The 20,500-nt window shown below is 42.1% G+C and overlaps 1 protein-coding gene across 4 annotated transcripts in view; it reads right to left on the bottom strand.

Moving 5' to 3' along the window:
- The window catches only part of LOC118368775 (adhesion G protein-coupled receptor L3), a 362,805-nt gene that overhangs the window by 243,302 nt on the left and 99,003 nt on the right, over window positions 1-20,500 (bottom strand). For all 4 annotated transcript variants that reach the window (XM_052497230.1, XM_052497228.1, XM_052497229.1 and 1 more), the window contains exon 3: window positions 5,394-5,592. In XM_052497230.1, the coding sequence (XP_052353190.1) occupies window positions 5,394-5,448 (55 nt within the window). In that variant the 5' untranslated portion in view covers window positions 5,449-5,592. The remainder of the gene's footprint in view (window positions 1-5,393; window positions 5,593-20,500) is intronic.

The raw sequence follows: 20,500 nt of genomic DNA, 5'->3' as shown, positions 1-20,500 counted from the left end.
TTGTAACTTATTTTGTACATAATGTTGTTGCTACCATCTCTTATGACCGAAAAAATCTTCTGGATATCAGAACAGCGATTTACTCATCTTGAACTGGAAGAATATGTTTCTTTAATGAGTCCAACTCGAAGGACATAATGCTTCTCCGAGACCAGGCCCAAATCCTTGTCATTCGCACGAAGATGGATATACAGAGGGTGGAGATCGGGGTGCCTTGTGAGAATTTGTCGGCGAGTGGGTCACCCTCGCTCAATACTGAAGTGGTCAGATGACGCGGATGCTATGCTACAGAACTGTTTTGCTAGCACAGACTGGAATATATTCCGGGATTCATCCAATAGCATTGAGGAGTATACCGCATCAGTCACTGGCTTCATCAATATGTGCATCGACGAAGTCGTCCCCAAGTTGAACGTACGTACAGATCCCAACCAGAAGTCATGGATTACAGGTGTGGATTACAACATCCACACTGAGCTAAAGACTAGAGCTGCCGCTTTCAAGAAGCCGCCCACTACTCCAGAAAACTATTACGAACTACAAAGTGGAAAAAAGCCGTGAGCAGCCCAGTGACACAATACCTACCAGATGAGCTAAATGCATGATAATACCAGCTGTTCCGGACGACTGTGGATCACACTCACCGTAGCCGATGTGAGCAAGACCTTGAGACAGGACAACATTCACAAGGCCACGGGGCAAGACGGATTACCAGGACGTGTACTCAGAGCATGCGCGGACCAACTGGCAAGTGTCTTCACTGACATTTTCAACCTCTCGCTGATCGAGACTGTAATACCTAATACCCAAGAACACCAAGGTAACCTGCCTAAATGGCTACCGCCCTGTAGCACTCACGTCGATAGCCATGAAGTGCTTTGAAAGGCTGGTGATGGCTCACAACACCATCATCCCCGAAACCCTAGACCCACACCAACAGATCCACAGATAATGCCATTTCAATTGCACTCCACAATGCCCTTTCCCACCTGGACAAAAGGAACACCTATGAGAGAATGCTGTCCATTGACTATAGCTCAGTGTTCAACACCATAGTGCCCTCAAAGCTCATCAATGAGCTAAGGACCCTGGGACTAAACACCTCCCTCTGCAACTGGATCCTGGACTTCCTGACGGGCCACCCCCAGGTGGTAAGGATAGGCAACAACACATCTGTCACGCTGATTCTCAACACGGGGGCCCATCAGGGGTGCATGCTTAATCCCCTCCTGTACTCCCTGTTCACCCACAACTGCTTGGCCATGCACAAATCTAATAGCATCATTAGGTTTTCTGATGACACAACAATGGTAGGCCTGATCACCGACAACGGTGAGAGAGCCTATAGGGAGGAGATCAGAGACCTGGCAGTGTGGTGCCAGAACAACAACCTCTACCTTAATGTGAGGAAAAAAAGGAGATGATCGTGGACTACAGGAAGAGGAGGGGTGAACACACGAGCAGATCAAGAGTAGCAAGTTCCTTGTGGTCCACATCACCAACAAACTATCATGGTCCAAACACACCAAGACAGTCGTGAAGAGGGCACAACAACACCTTTTCTTCCTCAGGAGACTGAAAAGTTTTGGCATGGGTCCCCAGATCCTCGAAAAAAGTCTACAGGTGCACCGTCCAGAGCATCCTGACCCGTTGCATCACCACCTGGTATGGCAACTGCTCAGCATCCAACTAAGGCACTACAGAGGGTAGTATGAATGGCCCAGTACATCACTGGGGCCAAGTTTCCTGTCATCCAGGACCTATTTACTAGGCGGTCAGAGGAAGGACCAAAATTGTCAAAGACTCCAGTCACCCAAGTCAGACTGTTCTCTCTGCTATCGCACGGCAAGCGGTACCGGCGTGCGAAGTCTAGGTCCAATAGGCTCCATAACAGCTTCTACCCTCAAGCCACAAGAATGCTGAATATCTAATCAAATGGCCACCCAGACAATTTACATTGACACCTGCCCACTAATGTTTTAACACTGCTGCTACTCACTGTTTATTATCTATGTATAGTCTCTTTACCCCTACCTACATGAACAAATTACCTCGACTAACCTGTACCCCAACACATTGACTCGGTATCGGTACCCCCTGTATATAGCCTCTATTTTATTTTTTACTTTCAAATATTTTCTGAACTATTACTTGAACTGCATTGTTTGTTATGGGCTTGAAAGTGCGCATGTGACAAATAAAATTTTATTTGATATATTGGCGGAATTACAACATTTTGAAAATGTCATTAGAATACAGTACAAAGAGACCAGGATCATGCATATTTAGTTCATCCAAAAACAAAGAATTATTTGGAAATGAGACACCTATGAGTTGACAATAGGTGAAAGGAACCAGAAAGACTGACACAGCAAAGGAACATTGCATTCAGTCAACAGAGAAATGGATTAAGCTGGTATCAAATTGACAACTGTTTTGTCAACCTGAAGGAAGCTCTGGTGTACTGAGACACAAATGTGACCATCCGTGCAATTTCAAAATAATAATCATTCAAAAATAATGGTTATAGTAAAGTGTTGAAAGCAATACACCAAGTTATTTGGCCCATGAATACCAATGTGCTGGAACTGTGGGTTATATCCTATTCACTGTGTATAAAACACAATCAGGTAAAAGTCTTGAAAGTCACTTACAGAAACCCCAAAGGAGTCCAAGTATTTCCTTAAAACATGCAGCGTTTCACTCTTGCTCTTAGCACTTACATACCAATTATAGTCAAAGTAAAGTTCACTTCCAACTTTAAATCTAATGACCTTCAATTCTCTTTGGCTTAAGATGCTGGCGCTATCTTTGTTCTTTTTGTTGACATTCGCATCACGTTCTCGGGGATACAAGAAAAGGGAGAACTAAAAACAACTACTAGTGTGAACTCGTACAATTCAGATACCAATAGAGGTTCTACACCGACAGTAAGCCCACTCGCTCAGAGCAGACCTATTACATTACACGCTTCACAAACGCTTCATATTCACAACAAAACTGAACATGCCCGAGTAGGCTCTGTTGAAGTTTCCCATTTCAAATATGAGTGCGGAAAGTAATTTGTTTAATTAATTAGGCAAACGCAGAGATGCCCTGGTGTACAGCACTGAATGCCCTGGCAAAAGGAGATTAATTAAGGGATGTCTGTCTTGGACACGTTGAAATTGACACAAAACTATTTTTGATGGGGTTTGTATGGATCCAATGGGATCAGATTAGCATTATCATATTTCTGATGGATAGCCGTAGCCGGGGATGCTGGGATATCCTCAGGTGACATCTCACTTCGGCTGCAGGGAGCGTTACGAATTACCATACAATATGTAGATGGTGAGAGTTGTAAATACCGTGTAGATGGAACTGTGTGAGTGAGTCAGATAGTGTGTGTACCATGAATAGGCCTACAGTGTATAAGATGTGTGTGGGTGTATGTCTGTAGAAAGCCTCGGGCATAACTGCCAGGATGGTCAATTACCTTCTATAGCTCCCAGCTGAACAATATTCTCGCACGCACACACACACACACACACACACACACACACACACACACACACACACACACACACACACACACACACACACACACACACACACACACACACACACACACACACACACACACACACACACACACACACACACACACACACACACACACACACACACACACACACACACACACACACACACACACACACACACACACGGCAGCTGTGAGCAGGGGAGGCCGAGGTTGCGTCCCAAATGGCAGAGCTCTGGTCAAAAGTATTGCATTAGATAAGGAATAGGGTGCCATCTGGGGAAGCAGATAGTATGTGGGTGTGATTGGAGCATATTTTTGGGCTAGGTCGGAACACACTGAGAGTGTGTGTGTGTGCGTGTCTGTGGGGGGGGGCAACATGGGACAGTAACTGGATTACCATCCCAAAGTAGGGCAGTGCCCCCCAGAGTACCCATCTCCATCACCCCCCTGGGGTAGGAAGAGAGACTGTGGAGAGAAAAGAAACCCCTACGTGAGCATTAAAACCAGCCCCTAAATAGAAGCATTCCAAAACATCTGGGACTAGTCTGCTGACAGCATCTAGTAATGCATGATCTTTCCCCCACCCCAAAGAATAAACACTAAGCCAATTCAAGGATAACAAAATAATACAATTCTCCTACCTTGGCCTTGATAAAAATACCGGGGAGTTATACTTCGTGTATCTGTATCTCTATTTTCCATTGTGGAGAGAGAATTATGGCATCACAGCAGTCACGTCGTTTAATATGCAACCTATTGTCCAACACAGTTTATCTTCCGGGCTCTTTTGTCAGATCGGCAGTAAATTAACGGCTTCATAATGCCTCTATTCCCTTCGGATCAATAGAGCAATACACAGACAGGTGCCTGACACGTCGAAGTCACGTGACTCCACTCCCAATGAACATTTTTGCAAAACAAACTATGCTGGAGAGCTAGTTTTGATTAGCGTGCCGCTAAAAGCGAGCTGCAGCCCAGCCCAAAGATAAGGCACCAAAGCAATTCAATTTGCTTTGAATCTCCCCGTTAATGGTTTCACCGTAGCAAATTAGCATGTTTATGGACCATGGCATAATGCCTCCCCCCGTTCCCAAACCCTAGTTTAAGCTGAATTTAAATTACTTAATTTACTTTCCACTGAAACAATTGTCAGAAGCCAAAAGGAAAACGGTCAAATCTGAGGTGATTGCAATTTGTTCAGAGGGATAAAAAAAAATGCCTGCGAAGTGATCTCGATAATGAGGAGACCAGTGTATTGGTCATTTCTTTCTTTCGCACACATTTTACTATCTTTCCTACGCGCACTATGCAAAGGCTTTGATAAATGACTCCTAGAAAGAATTTCCATTTCTATTGTCCAGAGAGTGAGAAAAACAGTGAGATAAAGTCAGACAGACTAAAAGATACATAGAAACGAAACAGGTAGAGGGACAGAAAGAGAGATGAGGTAAAAGAGGTAAAAGAGAGAGATAAAAGAGAAAGAGCGATAAAGAGAGAGAAAGAGAGGTAAAAGAGAGAGGTTAAAGAGAGAGGTTAAAGAGAGAGGTTAAAGAGAGAGGTTAAAGAGAGAGGTTAAAGAGAGAGGTTAAAGAGAGAGGTTAAAGAGAGAGGTTAAAGAGGTAAAGAGAGGTAAAAGAGAGAGGTAAAAGTGAGAGGTAAAAAGAGATGAAAAGAAAGCCAGAAACAGAGGGATACATCGGGATCAGAGGAGAGAGGGAAGAAAGAGACATCGGAAAAGTATGAAACTTGGGAAAAATGTTTAGCAAATATAAATGGTGAGACGAAAAATGTTTAGCAAATATAAATAGTGAGACAGACACTGAAACAAACAGTCACATGAAATGGGGCAACGGCGTCCCGGGCTTACCCAGAGCTGCTGGCGCAAACAGGCTGGCGAAGAGGAGCAGGCGTGCAGACCACATGGCCCCTCCGCCTGGCTGTCGATCCGCCCAATGGAGGGGTCAGGCCTTCCCTGGTGAGCCCAAAGCGAGCGCTCCGTCTGTTAGGTTCCTTCCGCTGAACTGCAGTCCTGTTATGGTCCGGTTTTACGCTTCTCAAAGCCTATCCTGAAAAGAACGTGCAAAAGAGAAAGAGAGAGAGCAATGTGTTTAAGTTATAGAAAGTACTAAATTAATAGTTTAATTCAAGCTGTGAATCTTATCTGGTGTACAAAGACAAAGTGTCAAGGAATATTCCCTACATGGCAATGTTTTGTGAAATAAGATGACCTTTTAGTTTGTACAGTAAAGACTCTAGCAAGCCTCAGGCTACGAGTCACGTATTCTTCCAACTGTCAGCCAATGGAAGGTAAAGGGGGATACCTAGTCAGTTGTACAACTGAATACCTTCAACTGAAATGTGTCTTCAACATTTAACCCAACCCCTGAATCAGAGAGGTGCAGGGAGGCTGCCTTAATTGAGATACAGCTAGTTGCTTAACATGACAGTGTTAGGGGCTGCTCAACCGTACAACACTATAACAGATACTTTTGGATTGACTGCTGGTTAACCATGTTGTGTCAACCAGACCCAGTTACTCCCACAGAGAGTACAATACTCTCTCACCAACAAAAATGATTCCAGTCAGTGTCTGAGTGGATTTTTGGACATCCGATGATAATTGCAACCAGAAAAGTGTGTGACATATTTTTCCTTTCCTGTGGGTGTGAGCAGTATCTTCACAGTTTGAGATTTGTCAGCGGCAGAGAATGTGTAGTACAGTGCGTCATGCAATGGCCATTGTGGTCTAGCTGCCTTTTCCCATCAACAGAAAACAAAATGGCCTCCAAACTGTATTGAGCAGCATGGAGTCGTAGTGACCATATGACCTGTGGTAAGTGCACAGGAGTCCAGTCACTCGTGAACTTGTGACACTGGCGGATGACATCAGGATGAAGCTCTTGCCTGTTAGCATACAACGGGTTGGTCATGAACAGGAAATACTGTGTGTTGATTAGGACTTGTCACACAAAGGCAGCATGTCAATTGTGACAAGTTAGTGAATATCATACGCATATCCTCTGCTATTCACCATTTGATGATGTATAGTTTGATAGGATTCAGAATAATATCAGGATCAAAGGCTTCATTAAAAATATCAAGGTTAAAACAGATTTAGTGAATATTAAATGATGTATTATCATTTATTCTACTGTATCTGCTATTACAAAATATAATACCAAATTATAATCTAGGTCTATTTAATCCAAAGAGGACAGACAATGTTTATACCTTCTAAAATCGCATTATTGTTGCAGATTAGGCCGTTATGCTGCTCTTAATCTCAATTTTTTTCAAATGTCTGAAACCATGTCGGTTTCCAAAGACACAATTGGCACGACTGACTTCTAAAGGTGAAATCATAGTTTAGAGAGCAGAACACACAACCAGGCAAACCAGAATGGCTTTACTCCGTACTTCATCTTTCCTGTACTCAGTCTCAATTCCCATCCATGCTATCTCCTCTGGTTGCGCTCTCCATCTCTCTCTCTCTCTCTCTCTTGATAATCTGCATTCCTCTGTTGCATGACATTTTCAGATCAAATGTAGCAGGAACTCAATCTCTCCCAAAATCCAAACTAGATGAAGAATAATCCGATTTCGGGGACAGCTATTGGAGTTAAAAACCGGAGAGGGGTGCAGCCCATCAAGAGTGACCCATTCCATACAAAGGGATTTTGTAGAGTGCATTAATATAGGGTTATAGGTCATTGTACTGTAGTTATCAGTAGTTGTATGCCCTAGTCACAGGGGTGGGCAACTCCAGTCCTCGGGGGCCTGATTGCTGATTAATCAAATGTAATTCTAAACTGAAGATCATTATTAGGTGATTGGAGTCCGGTGTGTTAGCTGGGTCTTAACTGTGACACCAATCAGGCCCCCGAGGACTGGAATTGCCCAAGCACATTAAAACTCCCTGAAAAACACATTGAACTCCCCATAAAATAATGCAACTATCTTGTATCTATGACCGTAAAAAAATGCCTAAATAAAAAGTTGGTGTTCTGTCTGTGGCTATACCTCCTACTTTGTAGCTTACTTTGTTTAACATAGGTCAAACGTGTCTGGTAGCCTTCCACAAGTTTCCCACAGTGAGTTAGGTGAATGTTGGCCCATTCCTCCTGACAGAGCTGGTGTAACTGAGTCAGGTTTGTAGGCCTCCTTGTTCACACACGCTTTTTCAGTTCTGCCTCACATTTTCTATAGGATTGAGGTCAGGGCTTTGTGATGGCCACTCCAATACCTTGACTTTGTTGTCCTGAAGCCATTTTGCCTAAACTTTGGAAGTATGCTTGGGGTCAATGTCCATTTGGAAGACCCATTTGCGACCAAGCATTAACATCTGGACTGATGTCACAAAATGTTCTTACCTCATGATGCCATCCATTTTGTGAAGTTCACCAGTCCCTCCTGCAGCAAAGCACCCCCACAACATGATGCTGCCACCCCCATGCTTCACGGTTGGGATGATGTCCTTCGGCTTGCAAGCCCCCCCTTTTTCCTCCAAACATAACAATGGTCATCATGGCCAAACAGTTCTATTTTTGTTTCAACAGACCAGATTTCTCCAAAAAGTACGATCTTTGTCACCATGTGCAGTTGCAAACCATAGTCTGGCTTTTTAATGGTGGTTTTGGAGCAGTGGCTTCTTCCTTGCTGAGCGGCCTTTCAGGATATGTCGATATAAGACTTGTTTTACTGTGGATATAGACACTTTTGTATCTGTTTCCTCCAGCATCTTCACAAGGTCCTTTTGCTGCTGTTCTAGGATTTATTTCCACTTTTCGCACCAAAGTACGTTCATCTCTAGGAGACAGAACACATCTCCTTCCTGAGTGGTATGACAGCTGCGTGGTCCCATGGTGTTTATACTTGCATACTATTGTTTGTACAGATGAAGAGGTACCTTCAGGCATTTGGACATTTCTCCCAAGGATGAACCAGACTTGTGGAGGTCTACAATAATTTTTTTCTGAGGTCTTGGCTGATTTCTTTTGATTTTCCCCATGATGTCAAGCAAAGAGGCACTGAGTTTGAAGGTAGGCCTTGAAATACATCACCAGGTACACCTCCAACCTCCAACTCAAATGATGTCAATTAGCCTATCAGAAGCTACTAAAGCCATGACATCATTTTCTGGAATTTTCCAAGCTGTTTAAAGGCACAGTCAACTTACTGTATGTAACTTCCGACCCACTTGAATTGTTATTCAGGGAATTATAAGTGAAATAATCTGCCTGTAGACAATTATTGGAAAATTACTTGTGTCATGCACAAAGTAGAAGTCCGAACCAACTTCAAAAACTACTATTTGTAAACAAAAAAATTGTTCAGACTTCAACTGTATGTACATGGGCTGTATTGAGGCTGTATTGAGAATAATGCAGAGCCTGTGCTGAACCCAAACAATCTTGGTCTTGTGAGGGTAACTGGTCTAGACCATAACTCATTAGTTTTGTAGACAGGGTTTAAGGCCTGTGCATGAGGTACTGTGGAATGGCATCCCATTATGAAGCAATACAGAGACCTTGCATATGAGTTAATCATTTTTCTTTTTCTACTGGGGGAGGTAAGAAAAATAAGATCTCAGGCAGGATACGATTGATACAGGAAATTTGAAGCCTGAAATGTCAGTCCCTGAACTGGGTGATGCACAGTGAAGAAAGTGTAATGTCAACATGCTACCAGGCAAGGGCCATGTTCATCATGCACCAAACGGAAGAAATCAGACAAACAGAGAGGGACAACCTGTATTTGTCCAATAAGAAACATTCCATTTCATATACTTTGAACAGGACCTAAATAGTTGGAGACATTCCCCCAAAAAATTGAAGAAAAAAAAAACAAGATGAAAAGAAAGATCGCTGGCAAACATGAACAAAGATGAAGGATTTGAGGGGACACCATCACGGATTCCTCAGTTGTCGTCTTCAGCAGTGTCCTCTTTATTTTGTTTTTTTATTTTACCGAAACTGTCAGAAAAATACATGAGGCTAGTCACCAGAATGACAGGGGCTGCTGCTACTGACAAAGGACAATGAGAAATCAAGACAGCCAATCACCATGGACATAAGTGTCGCTTTCACTCTATATTGGTGTGTGTGTGTGTGTGTGTGTGTGTGTGTGTGTGTGTGTGTGTGTGTGTGTGTGTGTGTGTGTGTGTGGCAAAAAAAGAGTCTGAAAGTATTTCTCAATCTTCATATTCACATCTCACTATGAAAGGAATATGAAAGCAGCTGCTAACATGAGTGTTACTTGGAATTAACTCATTACATTAAGCACATTACATGCTTTTAGAAGTCTTGTGATCACAATCATTAACATGCTCCCTCAAAAAAGAAGTGTGAGCGTAAGTAGGAAAAGAAAGCCACTGAGGAACACATCTGAAAATACATATTGATGAGTAAGGGGCTGGACCGGGTTCAATCAACAAAAAGTACAAGACAGACTCTGTTGAAAACCTACACTAGGTTGCCAACTCCTTTTGTATTCAGAGGAGCCTTGTGATACTTTATAGTGGCAGGCTTTTGAAAGGTACTTGTTCAGTTTTAAGAGAACTCCCTTTAGATGAGGCTTCCAAACTCACTGCAATGATGCCGGTTAAATCCACTTCAATTAAACCACTTCATTACGGACTCAGTCTCAGACAGCAAACTTTTTCATCCGTGGTGTTTTGCTGTTATTTTAGCATTCCGCCAGTGCCAAAGGGCCTAGATGGGTCCTGACGGCTTTAATTAACTGTTTTTCCACGGTCTATCTGGTTAAAACAACGGGGAAAATAAGGTGGAGGAAGATAGGAGGAAGTGTGTGTGTGGTGTGTGTCCCATGTTGACTAACAATGCACTCATTAAAAAGACAAGATGCAAAGACAGTGGAAACATATATAATATATGGGAGAAACAAAAAAGGTACTGTAAATCATTTGGCTGGCCAAATCAGCAAATGTAAAAAAAAAAAAGGTCCCTGATTCAGTTCAGATGAGTTCTAGGGAACATGGAGGTACAAGGATGGCTTACCCTTCAGTTGTAATGGAAAGTATTGCTCCACGCAGAAGCAATATCTAGTTTTCTCTTCACAGACCATCATCCAGGTTCATCATCGAATACCTTTTGTCTTTGATTTTAGAATATATCTTTTTTTTATTTTTACAAATAAAACAGTGTTGGAAAGGTGATGTTTATGTATTGGTTCAAATAAACTACCTAGATGGTGCCATGCAAATGTTTCCTTGCTAAATAATAACTAGTAAGTACATTAGCTATCAGACTGCTTGCTCAGCAATTCCATGAGTCCCTTAAAGGGGAAATCAGCAGTTTCTACGTACATTTATGGACTTATAAATTCACAATGTTTATCCATTGGTTCACGCCTGCCTCTGCAAACGAATGGAATCATGAACAGTCTTTTTTTATGTCTCACCTGCATCCCCCAGATTTGCCTTTTTAGCAGCGCAAATTCACCAGCCTCTAAAACGGCTCACTCCACTTTCTCACAGCACCCCTTTACCTCCCAGATTGGAAACATTTCTTGAGGTATTGTGTAGAAAGACGTGACTTCAAATGTAATACTACTGAGCATTTAGGAATTCAGAGTATTGTTAGTTGGATATAGTCTAGGTCTATACATGTATGACCAGGACAACTTTCTAAGTAAGAGAACTTTAAACATTTAACATTTTAAGGTGTGGGGGGGGGATTGATCTGAGGGCCTTCAAAAGGGGGGTTGCCCACACCAGTTGCCCATCCCTGTTCTTAGTCCACAACATATGTATTTTGGGGTGTAGGTACCCTTTAATTAATGTGCCACCTAGCAAGAGGCTGTTGTTTAGCTGTGTTTTTGTAGCGCACGTGAATAGAGTGAAAAATAAAAAAAATAAAACACTGGATTGATTAAAATAATTATGATATAATTCTGCCAGGTCAGCATAGGTTACTTTGTATTTAACATTTCATTGAGAATATTTTTGGGAAAGTCTTTCCATCTACCAGAATACTGTTTTAATTAGCATCATCGCTAATGGCACACAAAGTGATAGACAAGTGCTCTGCACACGCACAAACAGGCATTCTCATTGCCTCTTCAGAAAGCTGCAGGAAATAAGAATCACTGATGCATTCTGTTCATGTCTTATGATAAACTTTGGCAATTGAATACATTTTTTTTATACATTTAGTTGATTCCCTACTGGATTTCGACTCACCGTTAGCACTTACATTATATGAGACATGCAAATTCACAAGCATCAATCTGTCCACGAACGCACAAACATTGTACTGAGAGGCGAGACAGACCGCAGGCTGCGTTACACTGTCATCCCCCCCCTTTGTGACTGACAGGCACCTATCCTATCAATAGATCACTAGAATATGCATTTGGTTCATTCTGGCAGGAGATGGCTCGACGGACTAGCGAATTGAAACTTTTCAAATGAAAAGTATACCTTGTTAATTAATATGAAGTGGAAAAAGTAGCCGGCTGAAAATTAGTGTTCAACCGGCTGATTAGCTGTCGCTAATGGAAAACACTGATTAATACAGAGTCATAAGCAATATTCGAATAAATCATGTGAATGTGATAATACGATCATCTGTGTGCTCCATTGATGTTGTTTGTGCGGAGCTTGATTAGTAATGCCTAGGAATACAAATGTGAGCACTAATTGAGGAGTCAGAGTAAAGGTTTGACGATTTTATGCACTTCAGTCAGTGTGACTGAACAGTTGCTGATGCATCAGTGTGAATCATTTCTTATATTTACCCCCTTTCAAGGGTATAACATTACAACTGTATAGCCAATAGCCTGTGTCTGCAGATCGAATGAGGTGAATGAACCTACAGCAGCCAAGGTGATAATGGCTGGGGTCATTTTTGAATATTTTTGCTGTTCTCCAAATCGCCTCTTAATTTTTTAAAAATTGTATATAAATGAGCTTCAACTCATTTACCCCCCTTGCGGACCTCACTAAAACTCAAACACTGGTTACGGACCTGAAATCTAGCTAGCTGCTAACAAACTTGCTAGTTGACAAGCTTATCAGTATTTGAATTTCAGGGCCTTTAGTGTAAAAACACCTTCCGTTTACATGACAGTTATAACCTCTATATTGAGATATTAAGAACAGTAGAGTTGACTGTTCGACAATTAGGCTTCCAAACACCTGCTGTCTTCAGTATCAAAACAGCATGAAAACACTGTTCTTTCTCAAGGGGCACGGCGGGAAAGCTAAATAAATAGCAGTCAAACACAAAACAACGTTATCCCCCACAATGCACCTGGCGGCTGTTTGTGTGTATGTGTGTGTGTGGTTAGATCAAAGTGTGCGTAGAGATGCCTTGCGTATATTCAGCTTCATAGATCCAACAGCAGGGGCCTCCAACCACCTCAGGCTCCAGCAGAGCTACCTGATGTGCAGGCTTGTTCCAGCCCAACACCAACACTCACCCCAGATGGAATAACAGGTGGATTATTTGGTGTGTTACAGTAGGGCTGAAACAAAAGCCTGCACTCACAGAAGCTGTGAAGCCTGTCCTACAGGATTCCTGACATGAAATAAATGATATAATCCAATGGCATGACTTTGTGATATCATCCCAAATACCATGATTATGCTTAGTGAACAGGTTGAGAACTCTCGCTGCATGTGTGATATAACATTGTGAGAGTGTCAATTTATTTCCCTGAACTGGTTAGAGAAGTCGCCAAGTCAAATAACTTCAGCATGCAAAGCAGTCAGTACGCTAGTCTGTGGCCCTGCTTTTCCATCGGATGATACTGCAATCAGTTGGCACTATGAAACTAGTATCACCATTCAATCTCTCAGCTGCACTGCTTCTCACTCTGAATACGTTCCAGGATCCATCAGTAATCAGGTACGGCAAACCGTTTCACAAATTTGGAGACGTGACCAACCGCTCATTTGCATATCATGGGCTTGTAAAAGCGTGATTGCCACAAGCTCCATGATTGAACACACATTTGTTCAGACAAAAATCCACTACTTGCATAATTCGAAAAAGTAATGTATTGCTTTGAATGCTAACGCTTCAAACCTCTCAAAACACACTTCGACAGCTATATTTTATAAATATAACTGATTTACTCCATGGGAGTGTGACTTTTTCAAGCTTCCAAGGTTTACTCGTCAACATGATTTGGGTTATCATATACAACACCTGTTTTGAAACGTGGGTAGCTAGGCCTATATGGGTATGAAAACGATTGGAGTAAATGTACGTCACCACCTATAATTAGTTCAGGTCGCTCAACAGTTTCTCCCAGATACGTTTTCATTAGGGTGGAATGAGCCTATGCATTCATACAATATGAGCAGCAACAAAGTGCAACCCGATCCTCAATGTTATCTGATGGGAGCATGCTAAATATGATGTTACCATGTCATGCCTGCTTGAATCACTCCCACATACACTATTTAATTAAGAATAGTATTTTATGGTTAAATACCAGCTCAGTAGATGTCTACATCAGCCAGTAGCCTATTGGCCCTTCTACAAAGATTATTGAAGGCAAAAAAAAGCCTGACACTGTGTGGAGTAGGGAACCCTACAAATTGGCAATTTTATTTCCAACACTTTGTGGGCCCTCCCCTTGATAGGATAATGGCACAGAGGCTTTTTCTAAAATATTTGATGATATTGAAGAACACATTGGGAGTGATCTTAGATCGTTCCCCCATACAGCATTTTCCCACATCCTGTTTATCCTTTGTGCTCATGGACTCCACTCTTCAATTCAAACCACAGGTTTTCAATGGGGTCCAAGTCCGGAGACGGAGATGGCCATTGAAAAATATTGAACGTGTGGTTAATTAACAATTTGGATTTTGATGTGAGCTTGCTTGACATCACTGTGCAATTGTGGCCAAGTTTTAGCCTCCTGGCAGAGGGAATCAAAAATATCCTGGTACTGGGTAAAGGTCATGATGCCGTTGACTTATTCATTTATTAGTCACAGGCATAATTGCAGGGTACAGTGAAATTCTTAAGATCCGAGCTCCAACAGTCAATAAGTATTCATCCCATTTGTTATGCCAAGGATGAATAAGTACAGGAGTAAAAATGTAGATAATGAGTTGCAGGTCACGCATGGCCAACGATGACACTACTTGGTCATCCACTTGGCATGGTAAGCTCCCTTTTCATTTCAGTGGTGGATAGTTCTCACTCATTTAGTCTTCATAATCTCTATCCTACCTCGTGCTTAGATGAAGAATTTACTCTCAAGTTGTGATTGATATGGGAAGTTCAAGACCAAGCCTAAATACATCTTATATTACCCCCTTGATGAGCATATACTATAGCTGCAATAACTAGAAACACTAAATCAAGTTATTTATTGCCTGAGTGAGAATCAACAAAAATCACATATTGCTGTTGTATCCATCCATGAGTCATATATTTTAAAAATGTCAACATGTCAATGATGTACTATAAACCAAACAGTGCATTGTCATGCATGAACTGGGATACCCCCCCTTTAAAAAAACATAGTTTCTTCTGAAAGTATTCACACCCCTCGACTTTTTCCACATTGTTGTATAACAGCCTGAATTTAAAATGGATTAAATGGAGATGTGTCACTGGCCTACACACAATATCAAAGTATTAAATAAAAAGCTGAAATATCTTGAGTCAATAATTATTCAACCCCATTGTTATGGCAAGCCTAAATACGTTATGGAGTAATGAGTTGCATGGACTCACTGTGGGTGCAATAACAATGTTTAACATGATTTTTGAATGACTACCTCATCTCTGTACCCCACTCATACAATAATTTAAGGTCCCTCAGTCGAGCAGTGAATTTTAAACACAGATTCAATCGCAAAGACCAAGGAGGTTTTTCAATGCCCCGCAAAGTAGAAGAATTATGTTTTTATACATTTTTAGAAATTAAATAATACATTTGCAAAAATGTCAAAAAACCTGTTTTCGCTTATCATTATGGGGTATTGTGTGTAGATTGATGAGGGGAAACATTAATTAAATCAATTTTATAGTAAAGCTGTAACGTAACGAAATGTGGAAAAAGTCAAGGGGTCTGAATACTTTCTGAATGCTCTGTATATAAACACTTGAATGAAAACAGTGTAGGTAAAAAGCTACAGTATCTCTGTGTCTACATCAATGTTTTTTGTGAAATATTGTAATATAATAATAATATTATATGCCATTTAGCTGACGCTTTTATCCAAAGCGACTTACAGTCATGTGTGCATACATTCTACGTATGGGTGGTCCCGGGAATCGAACCCACTACCCTGGCGTTACAAGCGCCATGCTCTACCAACTGAGCCACAGACTTGTCTTGACCTTGAAGGACTTGATGGACAATGGGGTTACCTTAAGTGAGGAAAAAGTCTGTTGCTAAATAAGGTCACTCCCCCATAAAACAAGTATACAACTCGTACCAAACTGGCCTCTCATTCATAATCTGAGAAAAATGTCATAACCACGAAGACCACAAAGGCAGCTCCTCGTGCTGGTAAGATTGACTGTTTTTTTATGCATCACAACATAGATGTGCAGTGTATGTCATTTAAACTAGGACCTGAATTTATCAAGCATCTTCGAGTAGGAGAAGGGTAAACCATTTGAATTCAATCACTTTTTGATAGCACGCCTTTTGATTATATCCAAACTTTCCTTGCATGTTTGCTAAAAGATTCAGGAGATAAAAGGTGCTAAGTTGACCCCATCATATCATGAGACATCCATGTCTTCATCACTGGAAAAGACAAACGTTTGAGTTTGATATCATTTAAAAGCTTACAAACAGTGTTGTCAAACAATTGTATATTTTCTTTGCCCCCCCCCCCAAAAATAACAGTTTCATTTTTAAACTAATCTGTTAATTATCTTAAAACTAGTAAACTCATATTTGTTGTAGCTTGAACCCTTTTTCAAATCTGAGGTTGTGCTGTGACCGCCATCGGTTGAGATACAACATGCTCTTGAATACTTCAAATTACTTGAATATTTCAATTTACAAGAACAACAACAACATTTTCGTCTTTTGAGCTTCTAGTCATGAAATCTATGCAGCCTACTCAATCCCTTTTTATAGATACTGTTTACAGGCCTCCTGGGCCATCATATACAGCGTTCCTCACTGAGTTCCCTGAATTTCTATCGGACCTTGAAGTCATAGCAGATAATATTCTAATTTTTGGTGACTTTAATATTCACATGGAGAAGTCCACAGATCCAAAAGGCTTTCGGAGCCATCATTGGTTTAGTCCAACATGTCTCTGGACCTACTCACTGCCAGAGTCATACTCTGGACCTAGTTTTGTCCCGTGGAATAAATGTTGTGGATCTTACTGTTTTTCCTCATAATCGTGGACTATCGGACCACCATTTTATTACATTTGCAACAAATAATCTGCTCAGACCCCAACCAAGGACCATTAAAAGTTGTGCCATAGGGCCTCCTGGGTGGCGCAGTGGTTAAGGGTGCTGTACTGCAGCGCCAGCTGTGCCACCAAAGACTCTGGGTTCGCACCCAGGGTCTGTCGTAACCGGCTGCGACCGGGAGGTCCGTGGGGCGACGCACAATTGGCCTAGCGTCGTCCAGGTTAGGGAGGGTTTGGCCGGTAGGGATATCCTTGTCTCATCGCGCACCAGCAACTCCTGTGACGGGCCGGGCGCAGTGCATGCTAACCAAGGTTGCCAGGTGCACGGCGTTTCCTCCGACACAGCGCGCTGTGTTAAGAAGCAGTGCGGTTTGGTTGGGTTGTGTATCGGAGGACGCATGACTTTCAACCTTCGTCTCTACAGAGCCCATACGGGAGTTGTAGCGATGAGACAAGATAGTAGCTACTAAACAATTGGATACCACGAAATTGGGGAGATAAAGGGGTAATATTATTTTTATTTTTTTAAATAAAAAAAATAATTAAATTTCAAAAATAAAAAAATAAATGAAAAGAAAAAAAGTTGTGCTATAAATTCAGACAACCCAAAGATTCCTTGATGCACCCCTAAAAACTAAAAACATTTGTCATAAGAAACTAGCTCCCTGGTATACAGAAAATACCCGAGCCCTGAAGCAAGCTTCCACAAAATTGGAACGGAAATGGTACCACACCAAACTGGAAGTCTTCCGACTAACTTGGAAAGACAGTACCGTGCAGTATCGAAGAACCCTCAATGCTGCTCGATCATCCTATTTTTAAACTTAATTGAGGAAAATAAGAATACAAAATTGATTTTTGCTACTGTCGCAAAGCTAACTAAAAAGCTGCATTCCCCAAGAGAGGAATGGCTTTCACTTCAGCGGTAATAAATTCATGAACTTTTTGAGGAAAAGATCAAGATCATTAAAAAGCAAATTACGGTCTCCTCTTTAAATCTGCGCACTCCTCCAAAGCTCAGTTGTCCTGCGTCTGCACAACACTGCCAGGACCTAGGATCAAGGGAGACACTCAAGTGTTTTTATACTATATCTCTTGACATAATGATGAAAATAATCATGGCCTGCATACTGGACCCTATTCCAACTAAACTACTGAAAGTGCAGCTTCCTGTGCTTGGCTCTCCTATGTTGAACATAATAAACGTCTCTCTATCCACCGGATGTGTACCAAACTCATTAAAAGTGGCAGTAATAAAGCCTCTATTGAAAAAGCCAAACCTTGACCCAGAAAATATTTTTTTAAACTAAAATCGGCCTATATCGAATCTTCCATTCCTCTCAATTTTTTGGTAAAAAGTTGTTGCGCAGCAACTCACTGCCTTCCTGAAGACAAACAATGTATACGAAATCAGTCTGGTTTTAGACCCCATCACAGCACTGAGACTGCACTTGTGAAGGTGGTAAATTACCTTTAAATGGCGTCAGACCGAGGCTCTGCATCTGTTCTCGTGCTCCTAGACCTTAGTGCTGCTTTTGATACCATCGACCACCACATTCTTTTGGAGAGATTGGAAACCCAAATTGGTCTACACGGACAAGTTCTGGACTGGTTTAGATCTTATCTGTCAGAAAGATATCAATTTGTCTCTGTGAATGGTTTGTCCTCTGACAAATCAACTATCAATTTCGGTGTTCCTCAAGGTTCCGTTTTAGGACCACTATTGTTTTCACTATATATTTTACCTCATTCGAAATGTCATTAGAAAACATTATGTTAACTGTCACTGCTATGCAGATGACACATAGCTGTACATTTCAATGAAACATGGTGAAGCCCCAAAAGTGCCCTCGCTAGAAGCCTGTGTTTCAGACATAAGGAAGTGGATGGCTGCAAACGTTCTACTTTTAAACTCGGACAAAACAGAGATGCTTGTTCTAGGTCCCAAGAAACAAAGAGATCTTCTGTTGAATCTGACAACTAATCTTGATGGTTGTACAGTCGTCTCAAGTAAAACTGAAGGACCTTGGCGTTACTCTGGACCCTGATCTCTCTTTTGACGAACATATCAAGACTGTTTCAAGGACAGCTTTTTTCTATCTACGTAACATTGCAAAAATCAGAAACTTTGTCCAAAAATGATGCAGAAAAATGAATCCATGCTTTTGTTACTTCTAGGTTAGACTACTGCAATGCTCTACTCTCCGGCTACCCGGATAAAGCACTAAATAGACTTCACAGTTAGTGCTAAATACGGCTGCTAGAATCCTGACTAGAACCAATTTTTTAAATCATATTACTCCAGTGCTAGCCTCCCTACACTGGCTTCCTGTTAAGGCAAGGGCTGATTTCAAGGTTTTACTGCTAACCTACAAAGCATTACATGGGCTTGCTCCTACCGATCTTTCCGATTTGGTCCTGCCGTACATACCTACACGTACGCTACGGTCACAAGACGCAGGCCTCCTAATTGTCCCTAGAATTTCTAAGCAAACAGCTGGAGGCAGGGACAGAGCTCCATTTTTATGGAATGGTCTGCCTACCCATGTGAGAGACGCAGACTCGGTCTCAGCCTTTAAGTCTTTATTGAAGACTCATCTCTTCAGTGGGTCCTATGATTGAGTGTAGTCTGGCCCAGGAGTGTGAAGGCGAACGGAAAGGCTCTGGAGCAACGAACCGCCCTTGCTGTCTCTGCCTGGCCGGTTCCCCTCTCTCCACTGGGATTCTCTGCCTCTAACCCATTACAGGGGCTGAGTCACTGAGTTACTGGTGCTCTTCCATGCCGTCACTTGAGTGGGTTGAGTCACTGACGTGGTCTTCCTGTCTGGGTTGGCGCCTCCCCCTGGGTTGTGCCATGTCGGAGATCTTTGTGGGCTATACTCGGCTTTGTCTCAGGATGGTAAGTTGGTGGTTGAAAATATCCCTCTAGTGGTGTGGGGGCTGTGCTTTGGCAAAGTGGGTGGGGTTTTATCCTGCCTGTTTGGCCCTGTCCGGGGGGTATTATCGGTTAGGGCCACAGTATCTCCTCACCCCTCCTGTCTCAGCCTCCAGTATTTATGCTGCAGTAGTTTATGTGTCGGGGGGCTAGGGTCAGGCTGTTATATCTGGAGTACTTCTCCTGTCTTATCTGGTGTCCTGTGTGAATTTAAGTATGCTCTCTCTAATTCTCTCTTTCTTTCTCGCTCTCTCGGAGGACCTGAGCCCTAGGACGATGCTTCAGGACTACCTGGCATGATGTCTCCTTGCTGTCCCCAGTCCACCTGGCCGTGCTGCTGCTCCAGTTTCAACTGTTCTGCCTGCGGCTATCGAACCCTGACCTGTTCACCGGACGTGCTACCTGTCCCAGACCTGCTGTTTTCAACTCTCTAGAGACATCATGAGCGCTAGAGATACTCTCAATGATCGGCTATGAAAAGCCAACTGACATTTACTCCTGGAGGTGCTGACTTGTTGCACCAACTCTACAACCACTGTGATTATTATTATTTGACCATGCTGGTCATTTATGAACATCTTGGCCATGTTCTGTTATAATCTCCACCCGGCACATCCAGAAGAGGACTGGCCAACCCACATAGCCTGGTTCCTCTCTAGGTTTCTTC

Source organism: Oncorhynchus keta, chromosome 35 (assembly GCF_023373465.1).
Source record: "Oncorhynchus keta strain PuntledgeMale-10-30-2019 chromosome 35, Oket_V2, whole genome shotgun sequence".
Classification (NCBI taxonomy): domain Eukaryota; kingdom Metazoa; phylum Chordata; class Actinopteri; order Salmoniformes; family Salmonidae; genus Oncorhynchus; species Oncorhynchus keta.
Note: the sequence above shows the minus strand (reverse complement) of the source record. Positions and strands in the feature narration are given on the sequence as shown.